This window comes from Antechinus flavipes, chromosome 1 (assembly GCF_016432865.1).
Source record: "Antechinus flavipes isolate AdamAnt ecotype Samford, QLD, Australia chromosome 1, AdamAnt_v2, whole genome shotgun sequence".
Classification (NCBI taxonomy): domain Eukaryota; kingdom Metazoa; phylum Chordata; class Mammalia; order Dasyuromorphia; family Dasyuridae; genus Antechinus; species Antechinus flavipes.
The window spans coordinates 169,165,319-169,186,523 of NC_067398.1; the positions used below are offsets into that span (position 1 = coordinate 169,165,319).

Consider the following 21,205-nt stretch of genomic DNA (forward strand, 5'->3'; position numbering starts at 1 on the left):
GAAAGGCAAAGCCAGCATTGCGACTGACTAGTTATGTGACTATGAAAATAAAAGTCCTTACTTCTCTAAACTATATTATTCTCATTAGTAAAAACACAAATATTTTCATTTGTATTATTAGCCGCTCAAGTTTTTTCTTTTCTTCTGTATAAAAATGAGTTATCACTCCTCCTCTCCTACTACTCTGTTATCCTTCTACTATTACTACTCTACTACTACATTTTTATTCTTGCTGTTAGAAGTAAACTCAGTGCTAGAAATCAGCATCAATGAACATTTTCCTTTGTAGTGCTAGTGGAATTCTGTTTTTGTTACTTTGTAGCAATCATATAGATAAGGAATGACTAAGTAATACAGCCCTATACTTAAAGTAACATTCTTAAAAGATGACAGGGGTTTTCTTCTTCGGTAAAAATTATTCAGCATTGACAAGTTTGCGCAAATCAAAGTTGGAGAAAAGCTTTCTTTGCTCAAGGTCTGGTAGGCATATGGGGAAATGGGATAGCTAGACTATCTGTTGTCACCCAGAGACTCCCTTTACTGTTCCTGAGATAAACTGATTTGTTTGCCAAAGGAAGTTTAGTGAGAAAAACAGCCTTATTAGAGGCAGTGAAGAAATAACCTATTACAGGATGAAGATAGTAAAAAGAGAGATAATGAAACACCCTGACTATAAGCCTTTATTCATCATTTAAGAATGTATAATCATTCCCTTTCTATAAACACAAAGGTTCTCATTTCACCTTCCAGGCCTCACCCTTTCCCTCCATGATCTCTTGTTTTAAAAAATCACTTTTAAAATATTCTAATAAGACAAATGAAAGCAGTATTTTTTTCAGTTTTTGATATTAGGTTGTGTAATATTTTAAACTTGAATCAAGTTCCTGGATTTATAGTTCTTTTTAGGTAGGCTCCTATTGTTATTATTATTATTATTTCTAACAGACTCAATCTCACCTATGATAACAGTGCAGGATTGAGTCATATGGCCTTTCCTAGTCTAGAAGCTTTGATCTATTCTGTTTTCCATCTGGATCAGATTAATCTACCTTAAGAGACCTGATGATCTCTTACTCTGGAAGGCTCATCATATTAATGTTAAAATGAGTGTGAACACTCAGTTTAACCAACAATTCCATAAAATTCTAGAAATGAGCTAGCCTTGGCCTCCTCAGTAGCACGGATTATAGGCTTGGTCACCACACCCATCAGCTTCTGTTATTTTGAAAGAATGATGTTATTTCATATTATATGGCCAAAAAAAAAGTTGATCATGTTCAGAGTTTGGCACTTGCCCTACTACACTTTATCTAGAAATTCCCAAATATCTTCAGTATATTAACAGTCAAAATTCTGTTACATGCTGTATCATGTGGTTACAGTCCACAAGTTCTGTCCTAGTGTCTGTAAATTAATTTTATTGCAAATATTCAGTCATGAGACAGTATACTAGTAATACTAAGGGAGAAACATTGAACAAGAATTTGACACAACACAGTAATAGAATTCTTGTTCATTCTTTTTCGGTCAAGTACCATGAAATAAAAAAGTATCCTTTAATTGTAGGAGATTGTATATGTAACTTAGTCTGATTCCCAAGGAAATTGAAGCTCAGAAAGGTACCCTAGCCTAATGTCATCAGCGTCAGACATTGATGTCAACCATATTGTCTGAGGTGTAAAGGATGAGTTCATGCAACAACCAACCAAGCATATACATACATGCAAACATGTCTATATGTGTATATACCTATATGCATACAAATATGCTTATATAGGTGTTATAGAAGCTATTTAAATCTCTCATATGTATAGATTGAGCATGTATATATGTCCCTCTTTTTCTTTCCCCTTCATTTCCCCTTCTTCCCTCCCTGTTTTTCTTTCCATTCCTCCTCCTCTTCCTTCTTCCTCTCTCTCTCTTCTTCCCTCTCTATCTTTTTAACTCTTTCCCCTTCCCTTTCTTTCTCTCCTCCCCTTCCTTCCTCCCCATAGATTAAAATTTTTGCAGGGTTATCTAAAAAATTGCAAAAAAGAAAGGAAGAAAGGAAGGAAGAAAAGTGGGGGGGGGGAGACAAGATAAATGATCTTATATCCCAAAATGTTTTAAGTACAACTTCATAATGACATTTATCTGAAAGAACCTTTTATTATAAGTTGGCCTATGATAAGTAGCATAGCTAGTAAGAACCAATCTAAGGGGCATTTTCTAATTAAGACACTCTTCAAAAATCATCTTATATCAGCTATGGGTATCACAGTGACTTTCTGAAACTGATCTTTGGATTTTAAATTGTCATAGGATTGAAATACTGCAATTAGTTTGGTGTAAAGCATAACCATGGGAAAGGCCAGAAAACGTGGTGTTGCTTTTGGCAGTTTTTCATTGTATTTGGCTCTCTAGTATTTCACCATTCTGACTTGTGCAAACAAGCACAGCAGTAAAGGGGTCTGCTGGAACCCTTCATGTATAGATTAAGTGCATAGAGCTACTTTGGGCTGTGCCTGAGGCCTTCATCTCACTGTGGGAGTTATTCATATCCTTTGGAAAATGCTGCTGATAATTAGTGCTTTGTATGGCAGTGAGCTCACTCTATTACACAAGATTAGTGTTGTACTAAATTGCTGGCTGGTGTCTGTGGCCAGATTGTCTGTCCTGCACAGGGGGCTGCCAGCTAGGAAAATAATGGCAGATTGCCACTTTAACAACCGTCAGGAGACCCCAAGATAGTTTTTCTTCCTTTCAGCTTGGAGCTGTTATGCTTCATGTTTGTAATACTGGACTTTGGTTGTTAGTGTTAGGTGGTGACCTCCAAACAAAAGTTTCTTTCTCCATTCAAATAAAGTGCTCTCTTTCTCTTTGGCTGTTAGTGAATCAGAGTGTTCAACTAAAAGATGACAGAAAAAACTATAACAAAACTATAACCTTCCTTAAAGAAAAAAAAAAAACAATCTTTTTCAATGAATACATGGATCAGAAGAGACTACAGCTGCCTCATGGGAAGGCCAGTTGTCTACCCAAGTTAAATAAAACAAATGGAAAAAGTGCCATAGGCAGACTGCAAACAACATGCCTATTGTGCAATGGTTATGGCCCTCTTGGGAGAAAGGGATTTCAAACTCACTAAATATTTTGATTTCAGCAATAAGTAGTCATTATGACCCCCTTGAAGATAACCATTTGACCTGCATTACTTTCAAGCATGCTGTAGGTAGCCCAGAGTGATAATTCAAACTACTTTATTTAATGGTAGAAGTACAATCTTATCATAGGATGTTTCAAGCTAGAAAGTATTCTTTGAAAAAAGAAAAAAAATCCTTTTTACACTTTACTTTTCCATTGTAGAGGCTATCTTATTACTTTTGGGTTCTTTTCTGTTTGGATTTAGACTCAAGCACCTATCACATAAAAATGGCCAAATTAGTAATAGATGATAGCACTCAAAGTTGTGATTTTGAAATTGAAGATTCCTATCTTTTACTTATATATCATTTTTATTATAGTTTTTTATTTATAAGACATATGCATGGGTAATTTTTCAGCACTGACCCTTGCAAAACTTTCATCCCAACTTTTCCCCTCCTTCCCCCCATCCCCTCCCCCAGATGGCGGGTAGACCAATACATGTTAAATATTTTGAAGACATATATCATTTTGAATAATTTCTTGGCTAAACTAATCGAGATTTATATAAAATAAACTAGCCTCATGTTAGACTTAAGAATATAGTTTTACTTTCAATATAGTTTTACAGCTATTTTAATTGAAAAGAGAAAATGTTTGATTTTTTTAACAGGACAGAAAATAAGAAAGTAAGTTGTTGAGAAAATCCACTAACATTTTAAATCAGAAATAGAGAGGAATTACACCATGATTACATGGATTGTCATATGATCAAAAATTTTACTAAATTGTTTTGTTTACAATACATCTGTCAAGCTTGGAGGGTTTAAATGGTAAAACTAGAATTCACTCCTAATACTTCCTCACACTCTACCAATTTTTGGTTATGTGCTTTAGGTAATGTAAAAATCTTTTGTTCATCCACTTTGGCCATGGGCACTGATCCATGTCTTTTCATTCTCTCTTTGTCCTAAGTTCTTTATGACTAACAAAGTGATCAAGAGACTGGGTGGCAGCTTAATTTTAATAATGGATAGACATCACCACCTAGTGGCTATCATACAATTTACCTTGCCTGCAAATTTTAACTGCTTGATATAGCACCTTCTTGCTGCCTGATTCTGTCTGTTTCATATTGTCCTAGAGACATTTCTCATGAGTTAAGCTGTTTTTGATTCAGGTTATGAGATCTCAGTGTGAATTCTCTACATCATTATAAGCCTAACCATTCAGTATAAAGCTTAAAGATTTATCAAATATGTGTTGAAACCAATGAGTGTTGTCATTTGTTTGACAAAACCACAGCAACTGAGGAAAATTTAAGAGATAACTTTCTTATCCCTTGAACTCAGACATTGTAATAGGATATAGTGAAAAGTTTTCCTTGGCCAGATTCCTTAACAGGCTCTAAACTAGGTGAGCTGGAGGGGTTGGTGTGAATGTGAAGGTTGTTCAAAGTTTTATAAATTAGCAGAGCTGTGGTATGATAGAAGAAGCAGGGAAAGCATCAATAACTGACCCATTCTATTCAAAAGAAAAACAATAAGTAGAATTTAATCAATGACTCAAAACTGCAGCTAACTAAAATAATGACTAAGATTGCTAGGAGCTTTGCACATTTCATCCTCTAAAAATCTTATGAGGCAGATGCTTGTATAACCTGATTTTCTTAGAGAAGTGAAAACTGATCCAATTTAGGAGAGGTTAAGTGACTTAGTCAAGATCACATAGATTTTTAGTGTCTGAACTTCTTAACCAAAGCTCTATATACTCCCACCACTTAGCAGACTATATAAATGTTATTAATAATATGACCAATATATTATTAATAATATGTTCAATATTTCATTAGATACATATACTACCTATATATAATATCAGGGAGGCCACAAGAAGACCTCAGTTTTCTCATCAGTAAAATTAGCATCTTGTTCTAGATTGCTTTTGTAGCCCCTTCTAGTTCTAGACTTATGCACTTATGCCAATCCTATTAACTAGTTTAATATATGAATAGCCTACTATTTGTAATGATTAACTACTTAATGAAGTCTTTTCTTAGTTCTAAAATATGTGATGCTTAGCTAGCCATTCAAGCAAGCCATGTTAATACATGCATATGACCTGTAGCCATAGTTTTCTTTTAAAAAAATAAAATTCCACAAAGATTATTTTGCTGAATTCAAATTTCCATCTCATTTCAATCCTTTGGATTACTTTACATGAAGAGTAAAGATCTGTCAAATGTTAACAGTGATGGTCTTAAACAATCTATCATTATTTCTTGTATTCTATATTTTTTTTAAGTGATTACTTGTTTGTGGAAATTCATTTAGTCTGCTGGTCCTCAGAAATATTTTACATCACTGGAGAATGGTAACCTTTCTCATTGGAATTCTAAATAGGTCTATTTAATTGATATTGTAGCAATTCTATCCCTTCCCCATATTTTGAAGAAAGTAAGTTAATTAGTGTGGATGTGGTAAGCTTTCTCTTAAGATATTTCTCCTCTTTCTGAGTTAAGGTGAGTACCACTGATTTTATATATCTCTAAGTCAAACATGTCTCCCCCATCTCTTTTTCTTATCTCTGTATAGATATAGACAGTCAACAAACACTTATAAAGGAATCTACTTTGTGCCAGTTGCTATTCAATCAATTTCAGTCATGCCGGACTTTGTGACCCCATTTGGGATTTTCTTGGCAAAGATACTGGATTGGTTTGCCATTTCCTTCTCCAAAGATACTAAATGCTGAGCATGCAAAGTAAAGGATAAAACTGTTCCTATTATCAAGAAAACTTGGAATTGAATGGATATAGATATTTATTATTGTTCAATTATACATGACTCTCTATCTCCTTGACAAAGATTTTGGGATAGTTTGCCATTTCCTTCTCCAACTCATTTTACAAATGAAGAAATTGAGGCAAACAGGTTTAAGTGACTTCTCCAAAGTCACAAAGCTAGGAAGTATCTGAAGTCAAATTTTAATTTAAGAAGATATGTTTTTTTTTTATTCCAGGCATATAACTCTTATCACTGTACTATCTAGCTGCCCTAGATATAGATATAGAATTATGTGTACTATTCAAACTTATATACAAACATATGTGTGTGTGTATATATATATAAATATAAATATCAGAATATTAGTACATATATAAATCTATCTCTATCATTGTGTGTACTTATGTATATATATGCATATACCTTCATATATATGTATATATATACAGACCCAGACCCAGACACAGACACACACACACACATATATTACTTAATTCAACTCAGCAAACAAACTATATGCAAGTCCTGCAATGTTGCATATATTGGCATCTATGAAATGTCTAGAAAGGCTGAGAACATGTTAGGTTAGCTGTTTAGGAGGACACGAACAAAAGCTGCATGAAATGAGAATGGGAATGGGTTAGGATCTATATTGGTGAGAGATGAGAGATCTATCAAGATAATGAAAAATATGGGAGGTGTCTTTTAATTGGTTCTTGAGTTTTCTGATAAACTTTAAAAGACAATGCCTCTGAGTAATAGTCTTTTTCATTTGTACTCCACCTATTTCTGCCTCTGCAACCTATGAAAAGCTATTTCCCACATTTTTGTTTAGTCATTTTTTCAGTTATGCCTCCATTTTTTGTCATGCCTTTTGGGGTTTTCTTGGCAAAGATACTGGAGCGGTTTGCCACTTTTTTCTCCAGCTCATTTTTCAGATGAGGAAAAAACCAGAATTAAGTGACATTTTAGTGCCAACTAGTTAAATATCCAAGTGGGATTTGAATTCAAACCTGAGTCTTTCTGACCCCAGATCTGACATTATCTACTCTACCATCTAATTACCCCATTTCCCCCATAGTTATATTATATAAGAGATTCTCTGGTTAAGTGTGTTTTTATAGTGTTTTATATTTTAAAAGGCAAAAAAGGAATAATGTTTTCCTATAGTCTTGCATTAATAGAAAATGCTTGATGCTTGTCCTAAAAGACCTTCTTTCAATAAATTTTTAAATAAGAAAATTAAGGCTGGTTGCTAATTTTATTTCTGGCTGACCATTTCTTCATCTTGATAGTAGAATAGAGAGCCTTTGCACAATGAAAAGGTTATCCGATTAAATTCTCTGTTCAACTTCATATTGTTTTGTGCATTTATCCCACAGATTGTCTTTTGAGTACCTTGGAATTTTAAAATTCTGGCTGTTTATCACAAAAGTTCACTTTATTTCATAGATAAAAGAATGACTAGTAACTGAATGACAACAAATATCTGAAAGGCTGAGCTAGCAGAAATTCAACTTAATAGTATACAAATGCAATCTGGTTTTAGTGAATTATTTATTACCTTTAGGATTAGAGCTTATATACTGATGGAATGAAGATTCTCCTAAGGAGGTAGAAGTACAAATATTCTTTATTAGAGAGGGTACTTCTGAGTGAGAAAGATTAGCTATCATCTCTGGTTATAATGGTTATATATGTTTTTCTTGGCATTTGATCTCCTTTCTCAGAGAAGTATTTTCTTTAAAGTATCCCTTGAATACTGTTATTCGGAACAAAAATGCTTTCTGCAGTGGAAGGGCGTTCTTGATTATTGTTGCCTTTTATGTTAATGGGAAACTCAAGTGTATTATTTTTGTTTTCTTTGAAGCAAAGAACAGGTCCTATGGAATAAAAGAGTATAAACATTTGTCAAGTTTAAGACTGGCTTTGATGATAGCTAGCTTGAATCTGGTTTGAGTTTTTCAGAATAAGAATCAGTAATAATTTCATTTATAGAGAGAGGGAGAATTCACATGAAGATATAACTATACAGCAGAGCTATTGGATTTGAGCCAGTGTTTCTTGGATCCCTTTATGGATTTGGCAACTGATCTTTTTGGACGAACATGTTGAGGGAGCAGAGTGGTGGAAATGCATGGTGACTGAAACCAATTTAGCTGAAATAATCATCTGTTTGGAATACAGTTTTATTTTTGCAGAGAGAGGTACAATGATGTAGTTGATAGAGGGCTATGTTTGAAATTAGATGACCTGAGTTCAAGTTCTACTTCTTATGTACACTGGCTTATAGGATTATAGGCAAAAAATTTAATCCCTTAGTTCCTCAGGCAATTCTCTAAGGCTACAAACTACGAATGAATCAGAATAGGGAAAATTCCCCATCCTGATATCATATCCCTAGATAAATAAATAAAATATTTTTTACTTAAATTGAATTCAGTTTGGTGAACATTTATAGCTTAGAGTGAACAGGGCACTTTATTAGGCACACACAAAATTTAGAAAAGACATAGTTTTTTTTCTCATTGCCCTGTTAAAGTGCCCTAATGGAGTTAGTGGCTTGGGGAATGAGACATTGATTTATAATTTTAGTGCACAGTCATACATGATATATATATTAGAGAGATACAGAATTAAAAAGTGACATGTGAGGTCCAACGGGAAAATTGTGACTCACCCAGTAGATGGAGGGATTAAGTTAGGCTTTGTGAAAAAGGTGTTATTGGAGTTAGACTTTAAAAAAACTATAAGAGTTCAATGGACAGAAAAGGGAAGATCAATCAAGAAGAATTTGTTAGTCTTACTATGCTCCAGGCACTATGTAAATGCTCTAGAGATAGACAGGGGAAAAAAAGCAGTCCCTTCCTTAAGTATTTTATATTTTAAGAGAGAAGACAGTATATATCTATATTGGATAGAGAGATAGATAATAAAAATTTTATTATAGGTAAATGATAGATAAGAAAAATAATAAATAGATTGGATTATAGATAGATGACAGATAAAATAGGGAGAGATAGATAGACAGATAATAGAGAAATAGACAAACAGATGTAGTAGATGCAAGTTAACTTTAGAGGAAAAACCCCTAGAAGCTCGGGGGACCAGGAAAATCGTCCTGTAGAAAATGTTAGAGTTTTTAAGGGATTCTAACATGTGGAAGTAGGGAAGGGAGAACATTCTAGATATTCCAGTGACAGTGCAAAATCATGGACACCAAGACTTCTTTATAACCAAACCAAGAGAATAATAAAGGAATTTTAATTGGATCTAATTTAAAAACATGTCTAAAATGCCTTTTACATGTAAGACATGGGATCAGGTGCTGGGGGTACATAAGTGAGAAAAACAAACAAACATATCTACTATCACAAAACAGTTTCTGATTTAGGGTGTTGCCTTGTATGACAGAACATGTTATATAAATAAGTATAATATGTGGTAAAGACGAAAAAATACAAAGAAAGAAATCAGTAGAGTTCCAAGAATATTAAAAAGGAAAAAGGGCACTGATGCATATTATGGGCAATTTCACAGAGAATGGTGATACTCAACCTAGGCTTTGGGTGAATCCAGAGACTTCTGGAGGGAATGAATGCATGTAGAATTACTTGTGACAGCTGGAGATGGCATGAAGGACTGAGGAATGGGCAACTGCGACATATAGGCTGGAATGGAGAAAAGTAATGGGAAGTAAAGAGGGAAAGGTCAATGGAAGTCTTCAAATGCCAGGTTAAGGAGGTTTTACATTATCCAAGAAGCAACAAGGAGACACTGAAGTTTTTTTTTTTTTTTTTTTGGCAGGGAAAAGCCATAGTCAGATCTATGCCTTATTTTCAGGCATAGAAGAGAGAAACACAGAGTATGTTTAGAAGTTTAATAGAGAGATTGGTTTGGCCATAAAGTAAAGCAAGTGATAGTGAGAGAAGGCACGAAAGGGGGGATTATGTTAGATTATAGAAATTTTGGGAATCTAGACAAAGGAATCTCATCACTTAGTAAAATGTAATGAACATCTAAAGTTTTTAAGCAGAAAGAAACAAGCTGTCCAATGGCCAAAAAAGATTAATCCAGTGATATGTAAATTTATTATAGAACAAAATAATTTTTTTTAGGTATCAATGCGCAATTACAAACTCATTTTATATTCACACACACAAATATACACACATGCAAGTCAATTCTTGATAATCAGCATGTGGATTATTTAGTCTGATTATTTGTACCAAATTTTTAATTTAAATTTGGTTTTCTCCTATAACACTTTTTGGACTATTCCCCCATCCAAAGAATGGATGGAGAAATTTATTTAAGTTCATATTGGATTTATATTAATTTTGGATTAAAAGGACCATTTGGTCTTCCATCCCTGTCCAAAATAGATAACTGAGAATTTAATGTATTTCTTAGATTTCATTTTATATGTATAATTGTATAATTATATAATCTGATTTTCATTTTCCCTTTGGGAGAAAGAAAAACATGAGGTCCTTACATACAGACCAGACATGGCCAACAAGCACCTAGTTAAACAGAAGGAATTAATATTGCTATTTTATCAGGCCTCTACACCCTCAACATACACACCAATGTACAAATGCTTTGGAATTATTATGAACATGCCTATGTAGCTTGAGAAGAGGAAGTGGATCTATATAACACCACCACAGAGCAGAGCATGGGGCTCTGCTCCTGTGGGAGTTTAGATTCTCCTGGGAGTGCTGCTGATTTCTCTACAATCAATCATTTTTCTCCCAAGAGTGAGAAAGTGGCAGAAGAGTTCTGGTTTACTTTGTACTCAAGAAACACATGTTCCCTGAAACAAAGGGAAAAAATAATATAATTTGTAGAACATGATTTAGTCCATCATATTTATTGGCTCCTACAATGATCATAAGTTCTTTCCTCACACAAACTCTGTGAAGTAGGTGATACAGTTTTTTAGTCTAGTTTTTATTGCCAATTAATTTTATTTCAGTAAATGGTCCATGTTTTAGTCTGTATGGAATCTTCCTATACTGAGACAGATCATAATCCTCTATACTGAGGTAAATAGTTTAAGACTATGAATAAAGATTGCTTTGCCTGTGATAAACTTTTTTTATCTTCAGACAACATCTTCAGACTATCATCCATCTTATCCTAGACTTCTTAATTTGGTAGGATCTCACAGAGATTCCATAATGCTAGCTGTCTTTTAGAATCCAAGGCAACTAGAATACCACCAGGGCAGAATTTTAGCAGTAGACTCGTTTTAATCATTAAAAAATAAAATTTCTGATTCTAAGTCACATATTAATTGTGTGTGTTTGTGTGTGTGTGTGTGTGTGTGTGTGTGTGTGTACTTATCCTCATAAGCAGCATTAATGACTATAGAAGATCAGGTGTTGCAAAGGGCAATCATTTGTTCCAAGCTTGGCAATGTTGCTGAAACAAATTAAAGCGGCCTAGCCAAGAAAAGTCCAAGCAGTGATGTTGCTGTCTGATAGGAGGCAACAACAGGGTCACGTGCCTGTGGATATCAGACATTTTTGTAAAAACCACAAAGTTGAGATTTAGTCTTGCACCACTAGGCCACAATTCTGTCAAATAACAATCCAGAACACAAGTTTTAAAGTAGCTCTTGGTGCCAAGAACAATTCCCAACAAAAGGCTATTAAACCTTTGGCCAGAGGCTTGAACGGGGCCTGTTTTATTCTTGAAAATCAAGCAATGGAGAAGTGATGTAGCTAAGTTCATTTCAGCATGAAAATGAAATCTTAATGGCTTGAAAGTGTTAGGAAATTTATGCTGCTCCAAACACTATAGTTAATTGAGTTTGATAACTAGATGCTGCATCCACTGAATGCATGTTCTAAGAAACAGTCACAATAGAAAAATTTTATATATATATATCCTTCCTAATAGTTTCATTGATTATCAAGGAGGAAAAACTTAAGATTGTGTGGTTAATTTTTTTCCATAATGTGTCCACAAAGGCCACTATGAGGTAATTTAATGATGATAGACAAGTGTTTAACTTGAAAAGTAATTTACTGGTCTATAGAAGATTCTGAGTTTTCAAATAAAATATAATTACTGTGGGAATGATAAGTCATTGACCAGAGAATGGATTAATTATGGGTTTTACACTTAATCTTTATATGAACTCCTTCTTATTTGGTCTTTATTTTTATATTGCCCTAAGATCTTTTGTTAATAACAAGATGATAACATACCAGGAAATGATTATACATTATTTTCCCCACCTTAAATTTTTTTTCTCAATTTTTTTAAAAGGGGAATATTAAAGACAAAGGCTGGGGGTTGGGGTTGGGATTGAGGGAAGAAAGGTAAACACAGTAAAATATATCCTGATCAGAAATTACTTCCTCTTGGTCCTTCCCTTGTGGCATTCTAGGAGATAAAACACCTTTACAAAGAATGGGAAGAGGACTTTATCATAATACAATTCACAATTATTCTGGCAGTCTATGATATCAGGCTTAAGTATTCCCAGATTTGAGAAAGTGGAGAAGATAGAGTGGAATTACTACCCTACAGAGGGAAACAAAACACTTATCCTTCTTGACATCTTTACCAAATCCTGTGCTTCTAAAGAGATTATTATTATTATTTTTTTTGTTTCTAGACATTGATAGCATCTTTTGAAGACTGTCTTCGCAATATTATGAATCACTTGTCTCTGACTTAAATGTATGATTTGAGGAAGGTGCATTTGTTGCATTAAAGGCAAAGGAGAGATGATAGTAAGGAGAAGAGAGATGGACAAAGGATAAGGTCTATAGGAGGGAGGGCAGTGGTAGAAAATGAATTTCTAGACTTCCTTTTTCCTCTAAGAGGAATCCAATAGCAGTTCCAAATGGCAAAGTTGTTTTGTGTTGCAAGATGGACATATTAGCAAAAGAAGTCACAGGAACCAGTAATTCTTGAATTTAATCTATTCTTTTTCCCTTAAAAAGTCAAATTGCCCCCACTAATACATTTAAATGCATGATTTTAAAAACTTCAAATGGCAATTTATGCATTCATCATTTTAAAAAAGTGACATTTTAGCTGACAATTGCCCTTGACTGTATTTAGTCTAAACTACACATTGACACAAATGGATAATGCTTCTATAAGAAAACAAAAGCATTAATTATATTGTTTGAGGTAGTAGATAAGGATATTTATCAAAAAAGCAAGCCTTTCGTGAATCTCATTTTATAAATAATTGGGGTGAGTTGAGTTTATCAGTGTAACAATCTTTTTTTGATGAAGGCACATAGAAAATTAAAACAGAATTCATATTGTGTTTGTTTCTGTATACATGAGAAAGGCAGCATGGTGTAGTGGATATAGAGCCAAAAATGAAGGGGAATTGGATTCAAATTCTATTTCTAACAAATAATTTTTGTGATACTGAGCATGTCATAACTCTCAGTGTCTTTTGGCAGCTTTCTTAGAATCTCAAGGAATTTCCTTTCCGATAATTCTCTACATCAATGATATCACATTTACAGACTAAAAATAAATGTGTACATAAACTTGCACTGACTCAAAATTTTAGAGCTGAGATCAGATCTTTGAGGGCATTTAACCAAATCAAATATCCTCATGTTTAAAATGGGAACTTGAGGGTGGGAGAAATGGTCTCTTGTCTAAGGTCAAAGATATATCCCTTACAGAACAGCAACAGGAAACCAGGTATTTTAAGCGGCCATACCTCTTTTGGAAATAACTATATGAGCTAGTGAATTACTTAAGAATACTGATAAATAGAGATATACATAATATGGCATTATATACATATACAACCCACACATATACATTTATGTCTATATATTGAATTTTTCATCAAGATATATGTCATCATGTCAATATCCAGAATCAAGATTTTTTACTAAGATGCACTGATCATTGCCAATATTTCTTAAAATTGATGTTTAGCACATCATTCATAGTGGCTGCCTATTAGTGAGATTTCCTTTTATAACATCATTTTGATCTGAGAAAATCAGAGCATCAGAATGCTGGTTTGTTAGCATAGTTCTAAATGTACTCCCCATAAAAACAAAAGGGTGTGGCTCTGAAATGCTTCTAGATCAACAAAAATCAAAAAATATTCTACAAGTTAAAATCAAAAGGTGAGAAAAAATTAAACATGGCACATTCAGACATCTGGGAATCAACTTCAACCAGGTCTCTAGGAAACGAGACATAACATGTGCATGAACAGCGATAATTGTAGATTCTAAAGAAATTCCGCATATAATAACAAATATCCCTAAAGACAAGGGATTTTATTACAGGAGCATATAAACTTGGTGAACAGGCAATTTGGGGATATTATGTATATTTTCCATTAAATATCCAAAGCTCTTTTTCCTTAACACTCCTACACGAATTTATGATGAATAGGTCTTTCAAAGCAGCATGATGTAGTGGAAACAGTCCTCAATTGGACATTAGAAGAAGTGGGTTCTAACCCTTCTCTGTTCCTATGTGATCTAGAGTAAATCTTTTAACCTTCTTGTACCATTTAGCCTACAAAATTATTGTAAGGATCTAATGAACTAGTATACATGAAAATACATTGTAGTTACAAAGTACAATAGCAATAAAAGCAATTATTCTTACATGTTCAATTGAATATCTGAATACATTCTATTTCAAATATGTTTTAAGTTTTTTTTTAAAGATAAGACTCTTTACCGATGAATTATGTGCTTTTCCCCCCTCTTCTTTTACAGCAATATGAGAATTGGAGGCCAAATCAGCCAGACAGCTTTTTTTCTTCTGGAGAAGACTGTGTAGTGATAATTTGGCATGAGAATGGTCAGTGGAATGATGTCCCATGCAATTACCATCTCACTTATACCTGCAAGAAAGGAACAGGTAATTCTCCCTATGTGAAAAAAGTATAATTTAAATTAATGTGCATATGAATTGCCATGTAGCTGGAGAGAGAATTAATCATTTTTTCAAGGCTTCATCAAAATTATATAATAGCTGGGAAACTACTCCATCCTTACTCTTCTGATACTCAGGAAGGGCTTATTTCTAGCCTCATTTCTCACTCTAACTTCTTTAGTTTTCCAGTTCATTCTGAATGATGGACCATTTATATAGTAAAAATATCTCCCAGCCATATTTGTTTTTCATAAAAACCCTTGAGAGCATATTATGAAGCATCCATTTAACTTGCTATCATCATGGTTCTTATGGTGAGACTGGTATTGGTCTTTACCCTTCTATCAAGGGTGTGGCAAATTAGATCAATTAAATTTTTAGTTAAGTACATTTTTATCCTGCTATTTAAATAGCACAGATTTAAATAGATATTCCTTTTAAATATTAAATTGCAATTCAAATATTATGCAATTATTTGGTATTCAGACTTCTGTTGTTCAAGCTACCATCGAAAAAGTTTCATGCAGTGATACTTGGAGGAACTATCTTCCCTCTCCTTTCTGATAAATTGTTCTTTTACTCACTTTTTTTGCTAAGCAATATCTATTGTGTATATTTGTAGATATTTGTGTATGGTTGTAGTGAAGCATTCCTTATGGGCTGTGGGAATATTACCACACTGGGACTAGGAGAATTAAGTCATCTTCACTTGTTCTACACTCATTTCTTCTAAACAATCAGTCAAAATGCAGTGAAAGTAACTTTATCTTCATCTGGAGATAGACACATAACAAATAAATAAGGTTTATTAGTAAGGAGAAATTTGGTAGTACAGTGGATATAGTTCTAGATCTACAGTAAGGAAGACTCATCTTCTTGAGTTGAAATCTGGCCTCCAATGCTTACTAGCTGTGTGACCCTGAGCAAGTCACTTCCCTTAAATCCTGTTTGCCTCAGTTTCCTCATATGTAAAATGAGCTGGGGAAGGAAGACTCTCTGCCAAGAAAATCCCAAATGGAGTTAACAAAGAGTCAGACACAATTGAAAATGACTAACCAACAACAAAAAAAAATGGTAATGGCAAGAAATGTCAGTTCTTTAGGCAATGGTAAAGCAGGTCACTCCTTAACTATGTCAATTAGTGAGACAAAGCTCCAAATTCTCATTTATACATGAATTATGATTGATGAATTATAATTCGGTTTGGGAGAGTAGCATTCTTCCCTTTCAAGTCATAATTGGCTTCCATCCCTTCTCTCTGGTGTTCTAAAATTCTTGCCAAAATTTCCTTTACTCTGTAACTTGCATATGCCATGATCCTTCAGTGCCTCTTTCCAAATGGGGAAAATTACACTCCTCATCAGTATCCTTGTCTATGAAAGACTATATTCATTTGTAATATCAGTATTTATGTATATGCATAATTATATATATTTATATTAGGGAGTAGTGGATGAACTTTTGAGCTTGGAATCAGGAAGAGCTAAGTTCAAATCCAGCCTCAGACTCACTAGCTCTGTGACCCTAAGCAAGTCACATAATCTTGTTTGCTTTAATCCACAGGAGAAGGAAATGGCAAACTACTCCAATATCTTTGCCAAGAAAATCCCACATAGGGGTATAAGAGTTGGCACAAAGTGACTGAATGACTAAACAATAACAATGACAACAGGAAAATTTAACAAAAATTAACTCAAAAGTACTTAAATTTTATTTTCAAGCTAAGTGTTTGATGATTTTTCACTGCATAATACAGACATTGTTAGTTTAACAATTGTTTTGTTTTTTCTTTCCAGTCCCTTGAGTTCCAAATTAATAAGACTTCTTTGTTATGTGTCACTATTGACATTTAATGTAGGTTGATGGAGGGTAGGATTTCCCAGTAAAAATGAGAAATCATAACCGATAGAGTTCCCTGTCTATTTTTTTTTTTCTTTTGGTTGACTCAGAATGCTCTTTGTTTGGGATTGTTATTTATTATTTTGATGACCAGTGTTCACTCTCTCCACTAAGGACAGAACAAGAGGAAATGGGGAATTAAATTGAAGCAGAAGGGATATTGATCAGAAATGAAAGAGGGCTTCCAGATTGTGAAGCTGTGGGCTTGTTTTATAGTCTAAGTTCCTTGAGGTTGAGGACTGTTACAGTTGAACGTGCTTTGTCTAGTACCATATGGAGGTGGGTATTAAATAAGAAAAACCTCTATCTTTGATGATGATGAAAGACAGTGATTAATCTGGAACTTATTTTTCTCTAATGTAAACGTGCTGTGGTCTGTAAGGAAAAATAGTAGCTATACTCATAAATGTGATAGTGCAGTGGAAAAAGTACCTGGCTTGTAATCAGAAGACCAGCGTTCAAATCCTGGTCACTAAACATAGTTATATAGCTAAATCTCAATTTCCTCATTTATAATATGAAAATGAAAATACTGACCCTAGTTAGGTCACAAAGTAGTTGTGAGAAAAGTGTTCTGGAAACCCACAAGCACTGCACAGAGATGAGTTATTATTATAAGTATTATCCTACAGGAAGTTCCATTGACTACTGTACTCAATGGAATCACACATTGGGTGACTTCTGTCATTTTTCTCCCTCCTCTCCCATTAGGAACAGTTTACTATGTAAACACTGGTCCACACTTGTTTATTTGAAATGTTTTCAGAACTTTACTATTTAGAAGATGAAATAAAGTTGTATTAGCACTGAACTTTATATTCCTATAACAAAAACAGAAGGAAAAATTATATAATTCATGATTCAAATTTACAGCATAAATTTCTGAACCAAATGGTTTCCTTAGTTACAGATTATTAGATATGATGCCTTAAATCCTGAGGTTGAATCATATGAAGTATATAATATTTAGATATATTTGGAAATGACTCTTATTTTTCTTTAGTTGCTTGCGGCCAGCCCCCTGTTGTAGAAAATGCCAAGACCTTTGGAAAGATGAAACCTCGTTATGAAATCAACTCTATGATTAGATACCACTGCAAAGATGGTTTCATTCAACGCCACCTTCCAACTATCCGGTGTCTAGGAAATGGAAGATGGGCTTTGCCTAAAATTACCTGCCAGAACCGTAAGTGGTCATTTAGAAAGAACGGACAACCCTGCTTTAACAACTATTAGCCACCCACAATATTCCACCTGCGGTATCGGTAGTTTAAGATACGGAACAAGTAATATTGTTATGTTCTCTTTCTTTTTTTCCTTTCATATAGCATCCTCATACCAAAGGACTTATTCTAAGAAACATTTAAAAAATTCCTCATCAGCCAAGGACAATTCAATAAATTCACCGAAACACTATCATCGCTGGAGCAGGAGGTGGCAGGACTCAAGGCGCTGATCCCTCAAATGGTGAACGTGGATTTTCATCATTTCAGCCAAAGTCCTAACTTACTGTGCCTTTCCTATCACTTTTAGAAGTATTATCAGATTGTTTTGAAATTTTGGATCAGCATCCACTAACTTTGGGCCATGATGCCCACAAAACATTTCAAATGAAAGTATTGAAGTTTAACAGGAAAGTTTTTTAAAAGGGACAAAAAGAGAAAAAAAAAAGAAAAATGAGGTAAGGAAAAAAAAAAAACTATTTCCAGCCTATTCAATTTCTTTAGTTTTTTATATGCCTCCAGTGGGGACCATTTTATAATGTATGCCAGCCTATTGTACTATTTAAACAGCTCAATTTCAGCACCAATGACAATGTAAATAAGATGATTTAATGTTGTTTTTAATCTTGTATATAAAATGCAAAGTCACATTAAGTTCAGGCATATTTAATGATGATTATATGGCCTCAGAGGCCTTTAATCATTGATTCAGCTGCTTTTATGTAGTTTGTTTAGGCTGGAAATAGTTTCAATTATCCTGTACATGTCAACAAGACTGAGAATGGCTCTTACTGGACACAGCTAAGCAAGCTTGTAGGATGCTGCACCACTGCGCGATAGGTGCAGTTTGCTTCCCTGTGAAGCTAGGACAGTAGTACATGAAGTGGAATCAAGGCTCAACTAGGGACTGCAACATGGAACATTTTTTGACTGCATTCTATCTTCATTATTCAACAAGAAAGGACTACAGAAAGGACTTTCCTATGGCCAAGAGCATCTTTAGGGGTCAAAGTGCTAATTATTAACTCATCCAGGTTCACTTTCTAATGATTTTCACAACACTAACTAGTTTTCAGTTACAGATTTCTGCATTTCAAATGGATACAGACCTGAGTCTTTTTTAAGGTTAAAAACAGCAGCAACAGCATCAATGACACACAACACAGAAATAATTTTGTACATATAACCATTTTTAATCTTTTTTAAAGTTATGAATGTTTATGTATGAATGCTGCAGCTGTGATGCATACATAAATAAATGAAGTAAGCCATACGGATTTAATTTATTGGATGTTATTTTTCCCCATGATCAGAAAATTGTCCTAGTTTAGTGGTTACTTTTCAGTGTTAGTCCCTACATTTCCCTCATTCAATTTGGTTCTGTGTAATGTATGTGCTTTGTCCCTGACAAAATAATGTGATGAATACAGTGCATCATTTGTTTATTATGAAAAGAGTGAAAAATGTGTATAGCTTTCAGAAGATGGTATTGTCCCAGTCAAAGCGAAAAGAGTATACTTGGAAATAGTGTAGGCAATTCTTCATGTTAGATGGAGTGAGCATAGGACTTCTTCCCTTATCCTTCCCCTTTCAGTCCACTCCCTTTTGTCTGGGTAGTTAACTGCTGAAGGTGACTTAGAAACATCACCCACTAAATGTAACCTTAAAAAAAACCACCCTGTAATAGAAAGAAGGCAATGGGATCTTCTCCTCCTTTAGAGTACAAAGACTGCAAGTAGAAGAGAGAACAAATATGAAATTGAAGTAGGACAGTAATTCAAACAGATGACCTCTCATTCAAGTACACCTGCCAAGGCTTACAAGAAGGTACAGTGGCTACAATAATACATCATCTTTAAGGAATTCCCACTGGCTGCTGCACTCAATGTAATCATATTTTTGGGTGTTCTAAAAGGCAATACAATCAGTGTTGACCTGTATGTTTTCTTTTCTCTTCCATTACAATGCACATAATACTTTCCTATATTTATATTATAACTTGTATAGTGTATAATGTGAATGTCTGTTTTTTTGTGAATGAAAATCTAAAATCTTTGTAACTTTTATATCTACTTTTGTTTCACCAAAGAAACCTAAAAATCTTGTTTTGCTATACTGTGATTTGTCTTGTTCTTTCATGACTCTGAATCTAATTAGGCGCCAATACTTTTACAATGCATCACCATTAACTCATTTCTAATAGGTCATGATTAATTGAAAGAGATAAATTAAATTCCCTATGCAGAGAGTTGGAAAGGAGGTTAATTGTAGCTATATCTATGATAATGTAAAGCTCAGGGTAAAGCTAAAACTCTTGTGCAAATATTTTCAGAACTTTCTCGATATCCTTCCTCTTTTCTTCTTTAACACACATTTGCCTTAGTTTTATAAAGGGCCAACAATAGATACACATAGTATAAGCAATCTTAATTTTCATTAAGTTTAGATTCTGTTGCGCATGACATTCTCATTGCCAAGCTAAAAAAATAGAATCCTGAGTATTCTGGCTGACTGATTAATATGAAGGTAATTAGTAATTATTGATTCAAGTGAACTTGTTAGGAAAAGATAAACTTCGATTCATTGGGTTTGTTTCTGGGTTTCTTTTGAATCAATATCATTATTTAACAACAGTGAAATATAGTCAAGAATATTTTCTGCAAGTGATTTTAAAAAATCTATATTTATGATTTCATCAGTATGGGAATGTCTGATTATATGTGAATTCCCACCATTAATACAGATGGCAATTCATATTATATATATATGTATATATATACATATATATATTCATATAATTCATATAATATATATGAGACAGAGAAAGACAGAGACAGAGAGAAAGAGATAGAGAAACAGAGAGAAAAAATTAGAGTTGTTTGAGGCAATAAGATTAAATGATTTGCCCACCAGGTTAACATCAGAGGCAGGCCTTGAACTAAATTTGGCCCTCTATCTATTTATGCTAGGTTGCCTCTCTGCCAATAAATAATTGCTACTGAGGATGAAAGGGAAAAAAAGGAGGAATAAACATTAATAAAACACATAATATGTGCCAGGTATTGTACTGCTAAATATTTTACAAATATTATCTCATTTATTCCTTACAGCAATCCTGTGAAGTAGATGCTAAGATTATGCCCATTTTATAGTTTAGGAAACTGAGGCAGAAATTAAATGACTTGCCCAGAGTCATATAATTAATAGGTGTGTGAGATCAGATAAACTCATGTGTTTTTGACATCAGGCCCAGAATTCGAAACACTATGCCACTTC

The 21,205-nt window shown here is 33.9% G+C and overlaps 1 protein-coding gene across 1 annotated transcript in view; it reads left to right on the plus strand.

Moving 5' to 3' along the window:
• The window catches only part of VCAN (versican), a 123,221-nt gene extending 103,179 nt beyond the window's left edge, over positions 1–20,042 (plus strand). The window contains 3 exon segments of the mRNA XM_051993021.1: positions 14,648–14,792; positions 17,710–17,892; positions 18,035–20,042. Coding sequence (XP_051848981.1) covers positions 14,648–14,792; positions 17,710–17,892; positions 18,035–18,162 — 456 coding nt within the window. The 3' untranslated portion in view covers positions 18,163–20,042.
• The last annotated feature ends 1,163 nt before the right edge of the window (positions 20,043–21,205 follow it).